The 16,597-nt window shown below is 36.3% G+C and overlaps 2 protein-coding genes across 2 annotated transcripts in view; one reads left to right on the top strand and one right to left on the bottom strand.

Moving 5' to 3' along the window:
* Window positions 1-9,456, top strand: part of LOC110456268 (dual serine/threonine and tyrosine protein kinase-like) — a 26,682-nt gene extending 17,226 nt beyond the window's left edge. The window contains exons 5-13 of the mRNA XM_021506889.1: window positions 1,176-1,270; window positions 2,573-2,656; window positions 4,360-4,457; window positions 5,325-5,533; window positions 5,937-6,093; window positions 6,629-6,784; window positions 7,347-7,437; window positions 7,921-8,170; window positions 9,006-9,456. Coding sequence (XP_021362564.1) covers window positions 1,176-1,270; window positions 2,573-2,656; window positions 4,360-4,457; window positions 5,325-5,533; window positions 5,937-6,093; window positions 6,629-6,784; window positions 7,347-7,437; window positions 7,921-8,170; window positions 9,006-9,244 — 1,379 coding nt within the window. The 3' untranslated portion in view covers window positions 9,245-9,456. The remainder of the gene's footprint in view (window positions 1-1,175; window positions 1,271-2,572; window positions 2,657-4,359; window positions 4,458-5,324; window positions 5,534-5,936; window positions 6,094-6,628; window positions 6,785-7,346; window positions 7,438-7,920; window positions 8,171-9,005) is intronic.
* A 4,366-nt stretch (window positions 9,457-13,822) lies between these two features.
* LOC110456275 (NADH dehydrogenase [ubiquinone] 1 alpha subcomplex subunit 12-like) overlaps window positions 13,823-16,597 on the bottom strand; it is a 6,296-nt gene continuing 3,521 nt past the window's right edge. Inside the window, exons 2-4 of the mRNA XM_021506903.1 lie at window positions 15,477-15,559; window positions 14,470-14,545; window positions 13,823-14,064 (exon numbers count right to left, since the gene is read on the bottom strand). Coding sequence (XP_021362578.1) covers window positions 13,896-14,064; window positions 14,470-14,545; window positions 15,477-15,559 — 328 coding nt within the window. The 3' untranslated portion in view covers window positions 13,823-13,895. The remainder of the gene's footprint in view (window positions 14,065-14,469; window positions 14,546-15,476; window positions 15,560-16,597) is intronic.

A 16,597-nucleotide genomic window follows, 5' to 3' on the forward strand; every position in this document is an offset into this window, starting at 1 on the left:
ACTTCTTCTCAATAACCAAAAGGCCCAGGGTACTGATATTGGGCCTGTAGCATGCTGGGATGAAGGACTATCAAGTTTGTTCAACTGAATGACCTTGACCAACTTTCAAGGTCACAGGGGTCAAATGTCGTAAAATCTTCAAGCGACTTCTTTTCAATAAGCAAAAGGGCCAGGGTACTGAAATTGGGCCTGTAGCATGCTGGGATGAAGGATTACCATGTTAGTTCAAATGAATGACCTTGATCCACTTTCAACCTAATGTCCTTGTTCGACAATCAAGGTCAGAGGCGTCATATGTTTAAATCTTTTAATATGTTCTTATGAAATCTTAAGATTACAAGTGTTAGATTAATAACAGGTGAGCGATGCAGGCCCATTGGGCCTCTTGTTAAAATTAAAAGTGATATTACAATGGGTTTTTTGAAACAAAAACTTTTTTTTTTTAAATATATATTGGTTTCATTGGTTATGGAACTTATTATTGTAAAACATTGTTGAAACACATGGAACAATCTTACTTATAAATCCTTACTTAGGTAATGGATCACAGTGAGAGATCATTGTTGACTCGGGACACAGTACCTGGTATCTGAATTCGTACACCTGGGTTTTATCTATTTCTATGTTCTACATGATTTCATATATATACTTTTGCTGAGATGTGCCGGTTATTTTACAACCCAGGAACACATTACCTGTTATCTGAATAAATAAACCTTGACTTTTATCTGTTTCTGTTTCGACATGATATCAAATATGCAATTTTAAAACCCAGGTATAATACAAATGAACTTCTTCTGTACCTGTTTCTGGATGACAGCCTCATTAATTTAAAAAATAGTGGTGAGCTATATACATATTCAGAATTCTGTTTCTGCTACTGACACCCTTTATAGTTGTATCCTGTTAACATGTACCATATTTATTCAGCAATAAGCCCATGCCTGATAATAAGCCCGCCCTTATCTATTGTATTCCAGTAAAAATTCCAATAAGTGTTATTCAATTGTCTTGTAACATGCCTACTTCCTACTTAATTGGAGTAAGAGAATATATGTGTTGGCCCCTTTGGGTTCGTTACAGGATAATTACAGATGTTGTTTATAGTTGTTTTACTCATAGTTGTTTCTTGACAATTTATACTAAACTAAATGACATTTTATCTTTATTTTAAGGAACTTTGAGTCGGTGTTTGGAGAGTCTAGAAAGATTTGATGTAGATCACGGCCAGAGTGCAAATAGCAAGTCCACCAGTGAGGCACTCAAACAGGTAAGCCCACTTACAGATTTGTACGCTCGATATATAGGTAGGAGTACTTATATACTAAGTTATGATGTGTAAGACATGGGTCCTGAAACCTTATACCTGTGGTAGGAGTTTTCTGACACCTGGCTTTATGGACACATGACTTTACCCGCAGCTGGCTTTATGGACACACAACTTTACCCACACCCGGCTTTATGGACACATAACTTTGCCCACACCTGGCTGTTTGGACACATGACTTTAACTGCCCCTGGCTTTATAGACACATGCCTTTACCCACACCTGGCATTATAGACACATGACTTTATCCGCACCTGGCTTTATAGACACATGACTTTACCCGCACCTGGCTTTATGGACACATAACTTTACCCACACCTGGCTGTATGGACACATGACTTTACGCCACACCTAGCTTTATGGACACATGACTTAACCCACACCTGGCTTTATGGACACATGACTTTACCCACACCTGGCTTTATGGACACATGACTTTATTGACACCTGGCTTTATGGACACATGACTTTACACACACCTGGCTTTATGGATACATGACTTCACCCACATTGGTGGGCACCAAGATCCCTCTGGGATCTCTTGTTCTGACATCTGACTTAAGTAACATCTGATTTTACTTACAACTGATTTTACCAACACCTGACTTAACCGACATTTCATTTAACATGCACCTGACTTATATATATATATATATACAATTAACTAACACCTGATTTTACTGACATCTATCAACATCCAACGTGTTGTTTGAAAAGTCTTTTCCTGTCTTCATTCCTGATATTACTGACATGCTTTCTTCACCAGTTCAGTTCTTCTTGATGTCAGTAAAGACAAGTTTTACTGACCCCCTGCTGTTTTGTTCCAGATCCTGAATGCAGCCTACCAGGTAGAGATCAGCCTCCAGTCCAGCTCTTCATTCATCAGAAACATACTGGAGCGCATGAAACAGGNCATCTTCATGAAACACATTTTGTGTTGAAATCTGACAATATTTCTCCTTGTTGACGGATTCATTTGGAGATTGTCGTAATGTCATCAAAATTTCATAAATGTCCTCAACAGCTGAATGCACTAATGATAGCTTTTCAGTTATTTCTTCGATTTTCTTCTCCATCCCGGTCCACATCAATGGTAAATTAGTTAGATGCACGTGTTGTTTGCAAAAGTCTTTTTTCCTGTCTTCATTCCTGATATTACTGACATGCTTTCTTCACCAGTTCAGTTCTTCTTGATGTCAGTTAAGACAACTTTTACTCACCCACGTACCTGCTGATTTGTTTCAGATCCTGAATGCAGCCTACCAGGTAGAGATCAGCCTCCAGTCCAGCTCTTCATTCATCAGAAACATACTGGAGCGCATGAAACAGGTACTGTACAGTCATACTGGAGCGCATGAAACAGGTACTGTACAGTCATACTGGAGAGCATGAAACAGGTACTGTACAGTCATACTAGAGCCCATGAAACAGGTACTGTACAGTCATACTAGAGCCCTTGAAACAGGTACTGTACAGTCATACTTGAGCACATGAAACAGGTACTGTACAGTCATACTGGAGCATATGAAACAGGTACTGTACAGTCATATTGTAGCACATGAAACAGGTACTGTACAGTCATACTGGAGAGCATGAAACAGGTACTGTACAGTCATACTGGAAAGCATGAAACAGGTACTGTACAGTCATACTAGAGCCCATGAAACAGGTACTGTACAGTCAAACTAGAGCACATGAAACAGGTAGTGTACAGTCATACTGGAGCACATGAAACAGGTACTGTACAGTCATACTGGTGCACATGAAACAGGTCCTGTATACAATTACAGTCATACTGGAGCACATGAAACAGATACTGTATATACAGTCATACTGGAGCACATGAAACAGGTACTGTACAGTCATACTGGTGCACATGAAACAGGTCCTGTACACAATTACAGTCATACTGGAGCATATGAAACAGGTACTGTATATACCGTCATACTGGAGCACATGAAACAGGTACTGTATATACAGTCATACATGAGCACATGAAACAGGTACTGTACAGTCATACTGGAGCACATGAAACAGGTACTGTACAGTCATACTGGAGCGCATGAAACAGGTACTGTACAGTCATACTGGAGCACATGAAACAGGTACTGTACAGTCATACTGGAGAGCATGAAACAGGTACTGTATACATGTACAGTCATACTGGAGCACATGAAACAGGTACTGTACAGTCATACTAGAGCACATGAAACAGGTACTGTACAGTCATACTGGAGCACATGAAACAGGTACTGTACAGTCATACTGGAGCGCATGAAACAGGTACTGTACAGTCATACTGGAGCACATGAAACAGGTACTGTACAGTCATACTGGAGTGTGGTACAATTTTCAAGTGATTGATTTAATACAACACTTGAGATCTATATCATATGGGTGTTATACATGGCCTACAACAGGTTGGTATGACTGTGTCACACAGGAGTATTACACAGTGATGTTGATTTTGCTGGGTCAGTCTCTGACTGTGATGCATCCTGATGACATTTTCTATGTTCTTAATTCATGCTGCACAGCGTGATATGAATTCAGGATGGTTTTCACATTGGCAAAATAGTTCACAGGAGTTCATAATCAGATTTTAGGTAAGGGATGGAGCAGAAATATAATCATTGTGAAATTTGGCCACTATCAAAAGTATTTAGGCACTGTAGCCTAGTGGTAGGACGCGGGGCTTGTGGCCGAAGGGTTTGCGGGTTCAAGTCACAGCACAGCACTGTGTTGTATCTTTGAGCAAGATACTTTACTCTGCTTGTTCCAATCTATTCAACTGTAAATGATCATGTGGTTGGGCAGTGCTAAAATTGTTGAATGCTAGCTGTGAGTGCCGACATGGCAGCACTGGCTGAATGCTTGCTCCCATGGGAGTTGAGAAAAATTTTGGCTGGATGCAAAGGCCCTATAACCACGGATAATAATTTGTGAACCGCTTTGAGACATATATAAGAATCTGTAATTATTATTATTAGTATTATCTATAACTGTTGATTGTGAGTTATCTCCCCTGACAGTTGGTAAAGGCCATGCCATGGAGTACACCACCCCGAATAGACGAGGAGTGGAAGAAGAAAGCTGCTGCAGACATTCTAGCCAACCTCAGTGAAGCAAGGTATCATTGTAATATATCCCATTAATAATCTTCAAATTGTCTTTTTTCATAAATTTTTACATCAATTAGTTATTTCATCTTGCATCATGTTTGGCATTAAAAGCAACAAATCAGCCATTTTTTAGCTCGCCTGTTCCAAGAAGAGGGAGCTATAGCGAAACCCCCGGCGTGAGCGTCGGCGTGAAAACGTTAAAAGTTTTACCTGCAAGTTATTGAGAAGCTTGTCATTCATTAAATGTGTGTAATAGGATGCTGATATTTGGCATGGAGGGTCCTGTGGAGTATGCTATTGATGTGGTGAAGTGAAAATTAAAACATAATTTCAAATTGTTGAAATCTTCCACCTGTCTTGTACTTCACTTTTTTGAAGCACATCATTGTTAAAGTTTTAAGTGCAAGTTATTTAGACACTTGTCAATCATTAAATATGTGTACTTGGATGCTGATATTTTGCATAGAGGTTCATGTGGAGTAAAATATTGATAAAGAGAAGCTTAAAATTAAAAAAAAAATCAAATTGTTTACACTTTTGACCTGTTTTGAACTTTACTTTTTACAAACAAATTTTTAAATACAATAAAATTTTAAACAGGCGAGCATTTGGCCGCTTTGACACCATCTCTGGTAAAATACAGTCAAAACACCAGTTCCGCAACCACCTCCATATAGAGGGCGATTTTAGTATTCCCAATGGAAGTGATTTATTTTTAGTTAGACCTTTCTAGGAGACAATCTGCATCAAGAAACTTCTTTCTCGTCTTCCAAAGTTTGATCTCTTCATATAAGTTTGACGGTAATTTTTGTCATTGTTTTTGCAAAGTTGAAAGATTACAGGATTGATAAAATACATGATTTTCTATATTTTAGATTAGCTAAAAGCATTTCATCACAGATCAAAGAGAGGCTAAACAAATCCCACGATGCCTTTGCGATTGCACTTCGGCAGTTGGAGCAGAAACACTCAGGAAGGTTAGACAAGATTGAGGATGAGAGGCTGAAACTGCGAAAGGTTCATGCCCCTCGTGTTGCCAAGGTTGCACTGGAGAGCACCTCGCTCAAGGATGTCATTCTCCATGGTAATTGTCATCAGGGTTTCTTTCTCTATAACATATATTATATGGCAACTATAGCTATACCACGTAATGTAATGAGAAACACAGGTAAAACTTTGGAGAAAAGGAACAAAATTAAAGATCCCAACTTTTATAACTTGAACAGAAGATCAATTATGGTCTTTAATGTCCCCTAAGCAATAGACACAGACTAAACCTCCAGTTCTGCAGGGTTCCCACATTAGTCGCCCTATATCATCATGCTGTGGGATATGGCAGGCTGGTTATTTCCTTGAATATGCTAACTAAGATCTGTCCATATTCTTTCCCACATTGATTAGAATTTCAATGAAGACATTTATTCTCCACCTCAACTTTTCTATCAGGATGACTTAATTTAAGTCCATAAGTGTTTTTGGTATAACAGGTACCCCACAGATGAGTCGTGAGATTGGGCGAGGTCAGTATGGCGTGGTATACTCCTGTGACTCCTGGAGTGGCTTCGCTCCCTGCGCCATTAAGTCAGTTGTCCCCCCTGATGACAAACACTGGAATGACCTTGCCTTAGAGTTTTACTACACTAAGTAAGTCTGCACAACAGGAATATGTACATTTATGTTAACTTATGAATTTTATTAATGGTATGTAGTATTTTTAATATATTTGTTATGTATACGGTCAATTACTTGATTTCATAATTAAATAAAAAAAAAATCATGTTTTGGCTTTACTTGACATATTTACGAGTATTGAATTCAAGAAAATAGACATATATGTATAAACCTATTTTCCATATTTCTGAGAGAGAAAAAATATGTGACATAGTTACGAGGATTGAATTCAAGAAAATAGACATCTATATATATATATCTTTTATTATAAATTATTTCTTAAAAGAAATTTCATTCAATAATAGAATTCGACATTGATTATTTTCAATAATTAACATGAAAAATATATACAAGTTGTGATATCAAAATAAAATTGACATCAAATTAAAACTAAGAGCCCGGTTGTTCAAAGCTTAGTCATCTCATCAAGTCATTTAAGCACAAAGTCTTCATGATCCATCCCAATGACAGAGTAACAATGTCATTATTAATGTGTGTTCTTCTGCAGGAACATTCCACCACATGAACGTATTGTTGTTCTGAGGGGGTCAGTGATCGACTACATGTATGGTGGGGGAACGAGTCCCGCGGTTCTTCTCATCATGGACCGGCTACAGCGGGACCTATACGCTGCCATTAAGCAGGGGCTGGACTGGGTCAGCAGGTGAGAAGGATGAATGCATGCTTACCAATGCAACCTATCAAATTTTTCATACGGGAGACTCCATGTAGCAAAATGTGAAAAAAAATGTCCAACAATTACTAAGGATTGAATGAAAAAGTTGAAGCTGATTTTAAAAGAAAATAGTAAGGTTGAAAAATTAAGGCTCTTTTACTGAAATAAGGAGACTTGGCAAGTAAGGGGCTCATGTCAGAATAGATAGTGCTTACTGTATACAATGTTCCGTGGGACTGAATGAATTAAAGGGAGTGTGCTTCCTTAGGGTGGCACACACCTTTTTCCAAAAGTGCTACGATCTATTGAATATTTCAGATATATTTGATAAGAGGTTTTCTGGAATTTGTTCATCATTGATGGCAAGTTTGAAAGGTACACATAAGTTGATGACACATTTCAAAGGTACACAAGAACTATTGACACATTTTAAAGGTACACAAGAATTGGTCACACATTTTAAAGGTACACATGAATTGATGACACATAAAAGTGAACACTGGCAAAACCAATAAATTTTGTATGTCCGTTGGTTGATTTTGTTGAACAGGCTACAAGTGTCCATAGATGTTGTAGAGGGAATCCGCTTCCTACACAGTCAAGGACTGGTACACAGGGACATTAAACTGAAAAACGTGCTGGTAAGTATTCAAAATATATATATAAATGGAACTGTCAGTCACTGGCTAACCATAATGGATGGTGTTCCATTGACAAGAAAATCATAATTTATAACCTGATATGCTACTGTGTATAAAAAATCAAATTTAATTGATATACTTGACTACTGTTTGTTTATATGGGGTATCTACAAAAGTTTGTACCACGAAACAATCTTAATATCTTCAAACTATGGAGGAAAGTACCACATTTCATATCACACTGTAATTGATCTTGTACTTCAGAGATACAAAGCTTTATATCCAGACAATTTTTTTGCCAGCAGTATATCAAACTTAAAACTTCATTTGATAAATTATCCTTAAAAAAATGTTTGCAAGGTATTCAATTCGAGATTATCTGTCTATCTTGCTAATTACACAAAAAAGGAGATCTCACGAATTTCTGATAAATATTTGAGTATTGAGTTGAATAGTTAAAACCTGAATATATTTGATCAACAGCTTGACAAAGATAACCGTGGTAAGATCACAGATTTGGGTTTCTGTAAGCCCGAGGCCATGATGAGTGGAAGTATCGTAGGCACACCAATCCACATGGCTCCGGAACTCTTCTCTGGGCGCTATGACAACAGTGTGGATGTGTACGCCTTTGGGATCCTGTTCTGGTATGTGTGTGCAGGGCATGTCAAGCTTCCCAGTGCGTTTGAAAAGTGTGACAACAAGGATCATCTGTGGACATCGGTGAAAAAAGGTAACTTACTAAAGATAACATGCTTTTATTGCTCATTGCAAAAATCAGAAGTGTTTAACAGAAATAATGGATAACAAATGATACAGCTGAATTGTAGAATAATGACATAAAAGAACACAGAAAATGATTAGAATAAAGATTAGTTACATGTTTTTGGAGTTGGAAATATTATTATAATGAACATTTTTAGCTCACCTGGCCCGAATATTTTGCTATGACTGCTTAAATATTCAGGTGAGCGATACTGGCCCTCTGGGCTTCTTGTTCCTAAATGCCACATGAAGATATAAAGATTTGCAAAATACTAGATGATGGTTTCATCGCTGATTTTTTTTATAATATTCATATATGTGCAAGTAGACATGTAGAGTTTACTGTGTCTCTTTGTTTAATTCCGACCAAGTTTGCTTCATAATGTCATAAAATGCTCATTAGTGAAAGGCTACAAGATTTTACCTTGGCTTTTGACACCGTGACCTTGACCTCTGACCCGATGACCTTGACCTTTTATCAGTTGACTCCTTGTTTAATTCTGATCAACTTTGCTTCATCATGTGATAACAAAATGTTCATCAGTGAAAAGATGCAAAATTTGACCTTGACCTCGTAAGAATTCCACTGTCCGTTTGTCAATAAAAGGCAATGGTTGGTAAGGATTTATAAAGGTAATAGAGTTCTAGAGTGTATATCTTATTTTCATTTGAAGACAGTCTTTCCTAAGTCTTTCCTAAGAATACCAAATGATTATTTGACACCCTATTTTGAAAATTACTTACTTAAGTTGTTGTTAATGTGAAAGTCCATTAAAAAGCACTTATTTATCATTTTCAAACAGGTTTACGTCCAGAAAAGCACCTGACATTCGATGCAGATTGCTGGAATCTGATGGTGGAATGTTGGGAAGGTGAGCCCCTGAAGCGCCCTCTGTTGGGAAATGTCGAAACTCGTCTTCAAAAGATACATGAACACTTCCGCAAAACACAGCCTAGATCAGAGTCACCTTCATTAAAGAAGGGAGATAGTCGGTCTCGGCGAATTTCAGGAACAAGGTCGAGGTTTCCATCCAATCAATGATATAAAATTCATCAACTATGAAAGATCTTTCTGATATTAAACTCATTCAGCCGCCATTGGTCAACCAACCAGCCATCCTCCATGAACTGCTCTCTAACGTGTTTAAGAAGGTTTAGAATAGGGACAAGTCCACTCCAGAATACATCTGATCCTTTGGTAACTGATTGATAGCTGTACTGATGGTATGAAGTGTTGCTCCTGACATAGTTTACAAGTAAGAGTGAATGTTGTACAGCAAGTGTACTAAACGGCTGTGATTGAGTAATAAAGACAGACCTGGGCCGTTTTCATTTAAACCGGGTAAACCGGTTGGACCACACTTGTTCGTTTATTAAATAAGGTCAGACCTAGTAATCTGATGCTGCTTTCAGGCGAGCCTTGACAAAGCCTTGCAAGGCCTGCATAAACATTTGCAGGTCCGCCAGGATTTATACCCGAAATTGTTATATTTATAAACGGACAAACCGGTTGTTCCGCTTAAGCGAGCAGACCCCTGTTGATCTGAAACCCTATTGAGGATGGTGTTTTGTAAGACCTACACTAGGTCTGGAACAGTCTTAACAGATTCACTTAACAGTTTTAAAGTTATTAACATTTGGCTGACATATACACATTAACCTCGTGTGATCTTATGCTTCCATGTTTGTTAATGTCCTACCACCAAGAGATTACTTTGACCAGATTTTGCCAGACACATTGTTTGTAAAAGTGTTCTCATTACTAGACATATTCCTAGACTTGTTCTAAAAAGGAAATTTTGTCTTTGTGCTGTTTTAAAGTACATAATAATCATTGTTGATGTCAATCCTACACAAGAATATTAAGATATATATTTATATATGTCATTTATATGTGTTATATATGTGTGTACCATATTGTGATTGAGTTAGCCATATAGTACTGGGTACTGTGGTGACGACAAATATATTTTAACAATAACTGTGTTATTGCGAGTGGATCCCTGAGTGTATTTAGTACAGCTTATATTTCTACATCTCTAGTTTACGTGTTGTCTGCTATAGGATATATGCTACGTATACCTTACACATTATAGGTTGCCTTAGACACTATGCAAATGATTTATTAAAGTTAGGAACATGCTGCTTTATACATTATACTTTTATTGTCCTTATCTCCAGATAAATCGTGTTTCACAAGAGTGACACATGATTTATTGAGGAGAAATAAAAGAATCACATTTTCCCACCACAAGAGCAATAAATGTCTAGTTATACTGAATAGAACCAAAAACAGCAGAGGAGATTATCAGGTTTCATTGTTTATGTCTACTTCATGGAATTCAGGTGTGGAATCAGTTTTTCGTTTTTCTAGAGGGGCTCCTAATAATGGAAATATGACATGGAAAACTCAAGTGTGTGAAAGGAACATGATGTTTTATTTCCCTATCATGTGATCAATATCATCCTGCAGACATGTTGTTATTTAGATGAGGTATAATCATAACTTGTAATTGAGTAAGGGGTTATCTCCCTTATGGATTTATGCAGAAATGTAGAATTTATCCTTAAATTTGTTAGATTACCGTTTACATTTAACCTCCCACTGATTATTTGTGAATAGAATATTATTTTCTAGATCGGCCAAGACTCTGCACATTTTCATCAATTATTTCCCGACCGAAGGAATATTTAAGTGTTTGTTTACTGGTGTATTCAGATAAATGTACAGATGTGATGAAACCTTAGTCCTGATATGTTAATATAACTTAATACGAAATTAAGGAAATACTTTACATATTGATATTTACAATTTAAGAATGGCATTATTTGACTGTTATCTCATAGCTGCATAAGGTAATCATCATTTCTAGGCACTATTGTTAAAAAGAATATGATGAATTAACAGTATGGAATATCCGCATGGCAGGTGGTCATCATTTTCAATTACTTTTCATGGTGTGGGAGAAACAAAATATCAATTTCTTGATGATCAATTGGTATATTTACCATATTTGACGAAAGGAAGAACTTAATTGGGTGGATCTTTATTTAGACACATACCAGTATTTTCTCAAAAATTAGACCTCCTGGTTGACTATTTTCCCACCATGGTGAAGACTCGAAGGTCTGTTCATCCTGATCATAAGATGAATCCCCAGTTAATAGAGCGGTACATCATTCTGAAAGATTACATGGTCACTGTATCAACAATAGATCTAGAGGTCAATGGCAGTGTTGCTTTCCTCATCATCGGATACCCATGGCGAATTTCGCCTCGGTACTCACTCATCACCTGATGGGTGAGTACCGAAGCAAAATCAACCGTGGGTATCCGACGATGTGCTTTCCTTGTTTTTTATTACCCGACCATTTTGGTAGACATCACCAATCAACCAACCAGGCAATTTCTTAAGTTACAAAACCCCAAACGGAAAAATCCGGAATTATAGGATGTTTTTGAATCATACATTTTTTTTTTAATCCCTGGGTGAATGTGTCCTCATTAAGGTAGGTGCTCTCATTATGTCTTATACAGCACGTCTTGTAGCACTTGAAAGGTAATTCTCAAGTATAATGGTATGTAGTCGCAGGAGTAGGTAATTCATCAATTTATAGTTTACTTTTGTACATGTATTGCAAGTAAATCACTTCATATTCTCATCACAGCTTCATTGCATTTAAATGTAATTTTGATTCATTTAACAAGCACACAGTCATTATGTTTAGTGCAATGTTATTTCAGTAATAAGGAGAGCTCGTTACTGGTAAGTCTGATGTTTGTAGGCGAGTATATTCACAACCAATATAGGTATTATTTATTGCAGTTTGAAAGGTGCCATAGGTTTTCTATATCTAAGAAACAAATGTACCGTAGAACAGGAAATTGTTGTAGTGTATTAACTTAAAACAGTTGTCACGGTTGTAGTGGAAAATGTTAATACACAAAACAGGAATAGCTTACTTCTGTAATTTCAAGACTATATGTAAGGCAGACCACAAAAGTTGGTAACAGTGAAGTGGTTTGTAAGAACATGTGTAACATTGTGGGAACAAAATCCACAGATGTTGGATGTATTCGTAATCATCATTTTAAATAAGGAATTACCACAGCATTGAAAATGATACCTTATTAGGCATTGGTGTACATGAGATACAGCATAAACCAGACAGACAGTTTTCTATTGTACATTTTAATTTTATATACTGTATAAATATATTTCACTGCTCACAATTTATTCTCAGAGACCATACTGCCAAAGGTAGATGTTTTGGTTTACCTTGCCAGTGAATTGTCTCCCCTTTCTGTCTTGATATGAATGTGAGGCTGTTAACTCACTCACCCATGAAATTTCATTATGAACTATTCCAACCTTTGAATTGGAAGAGTTCAAATGTCTCTTTGAGGGTGAATGAGTTAAACCCCAAACAAACAAAATCAGCAGAAATGGAGACATTTTGATTCTTCTATTAAAATCATCTCCAAGCTGTAAGTTTTATAACATTAATTGTAATTTGATAAAACTTTGAAGTATACCCACCTTACCCATTTAAGTTGTGCAGTTCACTGTAATATTAGGTCATCGTTACCGAACATGTACAACGTTCTGTAAACTTTAAACCATTGTAGATTTAAACTTTTAAGTATAGCTGCACCACCCACAGATGACCTTCACCTATAGGTAAAGGGTGAAACAAGTGCAAAGCTACATTTTGGCTTTTAAGAGGGCACGGTTTTGTTCACAAATTGTTTGTTTTTAAAATGCTTCTCATGCAGTATTTCATACAAGCATGGCACAAGTTGTTTCCTGACCACTTTATAGGTTTCTAAACTTTCATGAAGAATGATATTATTTTTTTCATACAAATATTTGTAAAATGTATGATGAGAAATATATTGCTTCTAATGAATAGTGTCTCATGTTATACAGCCTGTAAATAAACCTTATGATGGTATTTATTGTGTCATTGTTTTCTTTTCTAGATTCGTAGAATCTAGACATTTGTGAAACTGCGATGACTTCCAACTTCATGAATCATCCAGAATCTGTATGCATGAAACGGTTTAATGCTCAAATATGGATTTTGTGCTTATCTTCCTACGTGTGGAAAAAGTTTGATTTTAAATTACAGGTAAAATATATACGAAACAAAATATGGACTTGAGCACAAAATCAGAGATTGAGCAGGAGAAAGGTCTCGTGAATACTAGCCCTAAACTAAGACTTTTTCATTGCTTAAATTTTCTTTTAACTTAAGTGAAAATTTAAAAAAAAGTATTAAGAAACGTCTTCTGAATAAAGAGGACCAAGGATTTATTATTTTGACAGAAGTATGCTTGGGTGAAGGGCTACCTTTACCCACTTTCAAGGTAACTGGGCTCAATTTTGTCAAAAATCTTAAAATTTCTACTGAGCATTGAGAAGTAATATTTTGCTTCAATTTGTTAGGAAATCACACTACTGAAGTTAATCCAAATAAATGATCTGGACTTACTCTGAAGGTCGCTATGACGATTGTTTAACTTTATTTTCATGCATATGCAAAAACATTGAATAACTAGTAAACAAATTGGCCCTTTTATGAAGATATATCTCAAAAGCATCAAACAACCCAATCAATATTTTATCACAACTGTATTCATACAAATTATACAATAAAACAATCATATGTCCATTCACACGTTTCCGCTCCTATGCCCTAGGAGGCGTCCAGCTCTCAATCTTGGGCCTAGCTGTGCTGTATGGTACATAATCGTCACTGGTACCAGTCATGTTTTCCGTGTGCTCAGCAAACCATTTCCTTGGTTTAGGGGGAACCTTTGTGGGTGGGTTATCTGTTACATAGTGCATCCATCCGTGCCTGTAAACAGGTAGATAGTGTTATACATAGTGACAACTGTCTAATCTGACCCCCTGAGTAATCAGCAATCATAATATAATGTAATATAATCCCATTGCTAATAAAAACAGCCAAATGCTACCTGTCATTTTTGACATTATCACTAATCTGACCTACACTAAAACCAGTCTAATCCAGTCCTGATCATTTAGACATTCTAATCCAATTGCATGTGATAAAATTTGACTGGAAGGAAAAAAAATGAATAAAACCTGTGTTTTCTGACTTTCTGTGCATTCTGTTGACATTAACTCATGATCATTTACCCCTGAAATTACATAGTGAACTATTCCAACCTTTGAATTGGAAGAGCTCAAATGTGTCTTCGGGGGTGAATGAGTTAAGTAACTAAACTGACCTACTTACCATTCTGCTGGTATTTGACTTGCATCTTTATCAAAACCTACAACTTCAACGTTGTAGTGGACTATCCTATTTCTTCCTGCAATAAATTAAGAAATATTAAATTTCAGTAAATAACTTTACTCAAGGATGACCAATTACGACAACAGACTGAAGTTGACTGTTTACTTAACAAATTGTACCTTGTTCCTTCTGTTCTATTTATTACCATTTGATTGTTACTTCAATGGCAAATCAAAAAGAATCCACAGGTCCCACACAATTCCTTTGATCTTTATCGAAGACATCAGACTAGTCTACTTGTTTCATCCACAAGGTGGTACATATGCAGAGCCGTCAATTATGTCAAACTATTTCAGGTTTTCAGAGAAGATACGTGCATCATGAACAGAATGTTTGGATTTAATTTAAAATATCGGGGTTTGGATATTTATTTGGGACTTATGGATGCAGCTATCGAAGCCAGATTAAAGTAAAAGTAGAAATGTTTGCATTGTGACTCTTTAAAACTGATCGCAGTTCTAGTGTGGACATTTTTGTGTTGGCAACAGTTTTCTGAAATCTATGCATTCTATATATATATATCTACAAATCGTACAATTAATGAATAAATATTTGTGTAATTTCACACTAATTTACTTAAAAATTCGTGAGAATTTCCACTTTTACAGTATCTCAATTGCAACACACCTTAATCCAACACTTTCATCTGATACACTCAAACATATTAATGTTCATAACTAAACATTACAAGACTGACTTTTAGACCAAAAATAAACCATGAAAATGTCTGTAAATTTTCTGCAATATTTTTTTTCTTCAAATTTACGTTACAGGCTTAAAGCTGGCCCGACTTTGAACATTTGGTCCTTCATATAAGCTTGGTTGTAGTGACTTTTAATTCTCAATGTATTTATGTTGATATTTGCAGTCCTGTATTACCAGATGAAGTTCCCTACCTGTGAAATTATTTGAGATGGGACTATGCTTTATCAATATTTCTTACTTACCTATAAAATAATTATCATTCTGATAATATTTGTTGCCGAACTTGTCTTCCCCAACGAAATGCATTTCTCTTATATCATCCGTCCTGAAAAGTTACAATGATATAGTACAGCAGATTATTAAAACACGTTATTTGCAACTTAGTCTTCTGAAAAGTGTACATTTATATATATAGGAGAAAGACACTCTTTTGAAGCATGTATGGAATTGGTTCAAATATTAAAAAAATTTATCAATAACTTTTCTGACAATACACTACACTGTATGCTATTTCCCCATCATTGATACTTCTCTCACTTACACTCTTCTATCAATACACTACACTGTTAATTCCCATCCTTGATACTGTAGGGGTTACCCTCACTAACACTCTTCAGGCAATACACTACACTGTATGTTACTTCCCATCATTGATACTGTCCATGTAGGGGTTACTCTCACTTACGCTCTCTGCACACCTGGAATATGTCATGGCAAAATTGAAGGCTTTGTACGTGCCACCTGGTGGATGATATGAGTTAAGAGTTGTCTGAAGAATCATGCAGCAGTTTAACAGTTAATATTACCAGCTTTTAAGTCGGATGCCACTCCTCTGTAATCTTCAAAGGACATGTTTCAGCCTAAGTGTTGGTCAGGGTTTTTTTCACCTTGAGACCAATTAAGTAGCTAGTCACGTGCCTTCAATTCTGTCATGACATATTCGAGAGGTGCAGAAATCTTAAGAAATTGAGTCGACTGATTTCAAAATAGTCTCTGATTAAATAGGTATGATTACTTTTGGACAGTATCATGGACAACACTTTAAGTGTTATGATTTCCAAGGTAAAGATATCAGTAACATCATACTACTATGTCTCGGGCCAAAGCACATTATAAATGTTGGTAAATATATTTACTGTTAATTGACATAGAGAATGGACAAGTTCCAAAAAAAGAGATTGATAACAAAGGTAAACAAGAGGCCCATGGGCCTTAACGGTCACCTGATATATTTATACAGAGAGTTGATTTTGTTTTTAACATGAACAGAAATATTATTCAAAGTGACAAAAAACAATAAAACCACCTTACTCAATATCTAGCATACAGATTTCAGACTAAAAAGGATTTGAAACTAGCACCT

Source organism: Mizuhopecten yessoensis, unplaced genomic scaffold (genome assembly GCF_002113885.1).
Source record: "Mizuhopecten yessoensis strain PY_sf001 unplaced genomic scaffold, ASM211388v2 scaffold1011, whole genome shotgun sequence".
Taxonomy (NCBI): domain Eukaryota; kingdom Metazoa; phylum Mollusca; class Bivalvia; order Pectinida; family Pectinidae; genus Mizuhopecten; species Mizuhopecten yessoensis.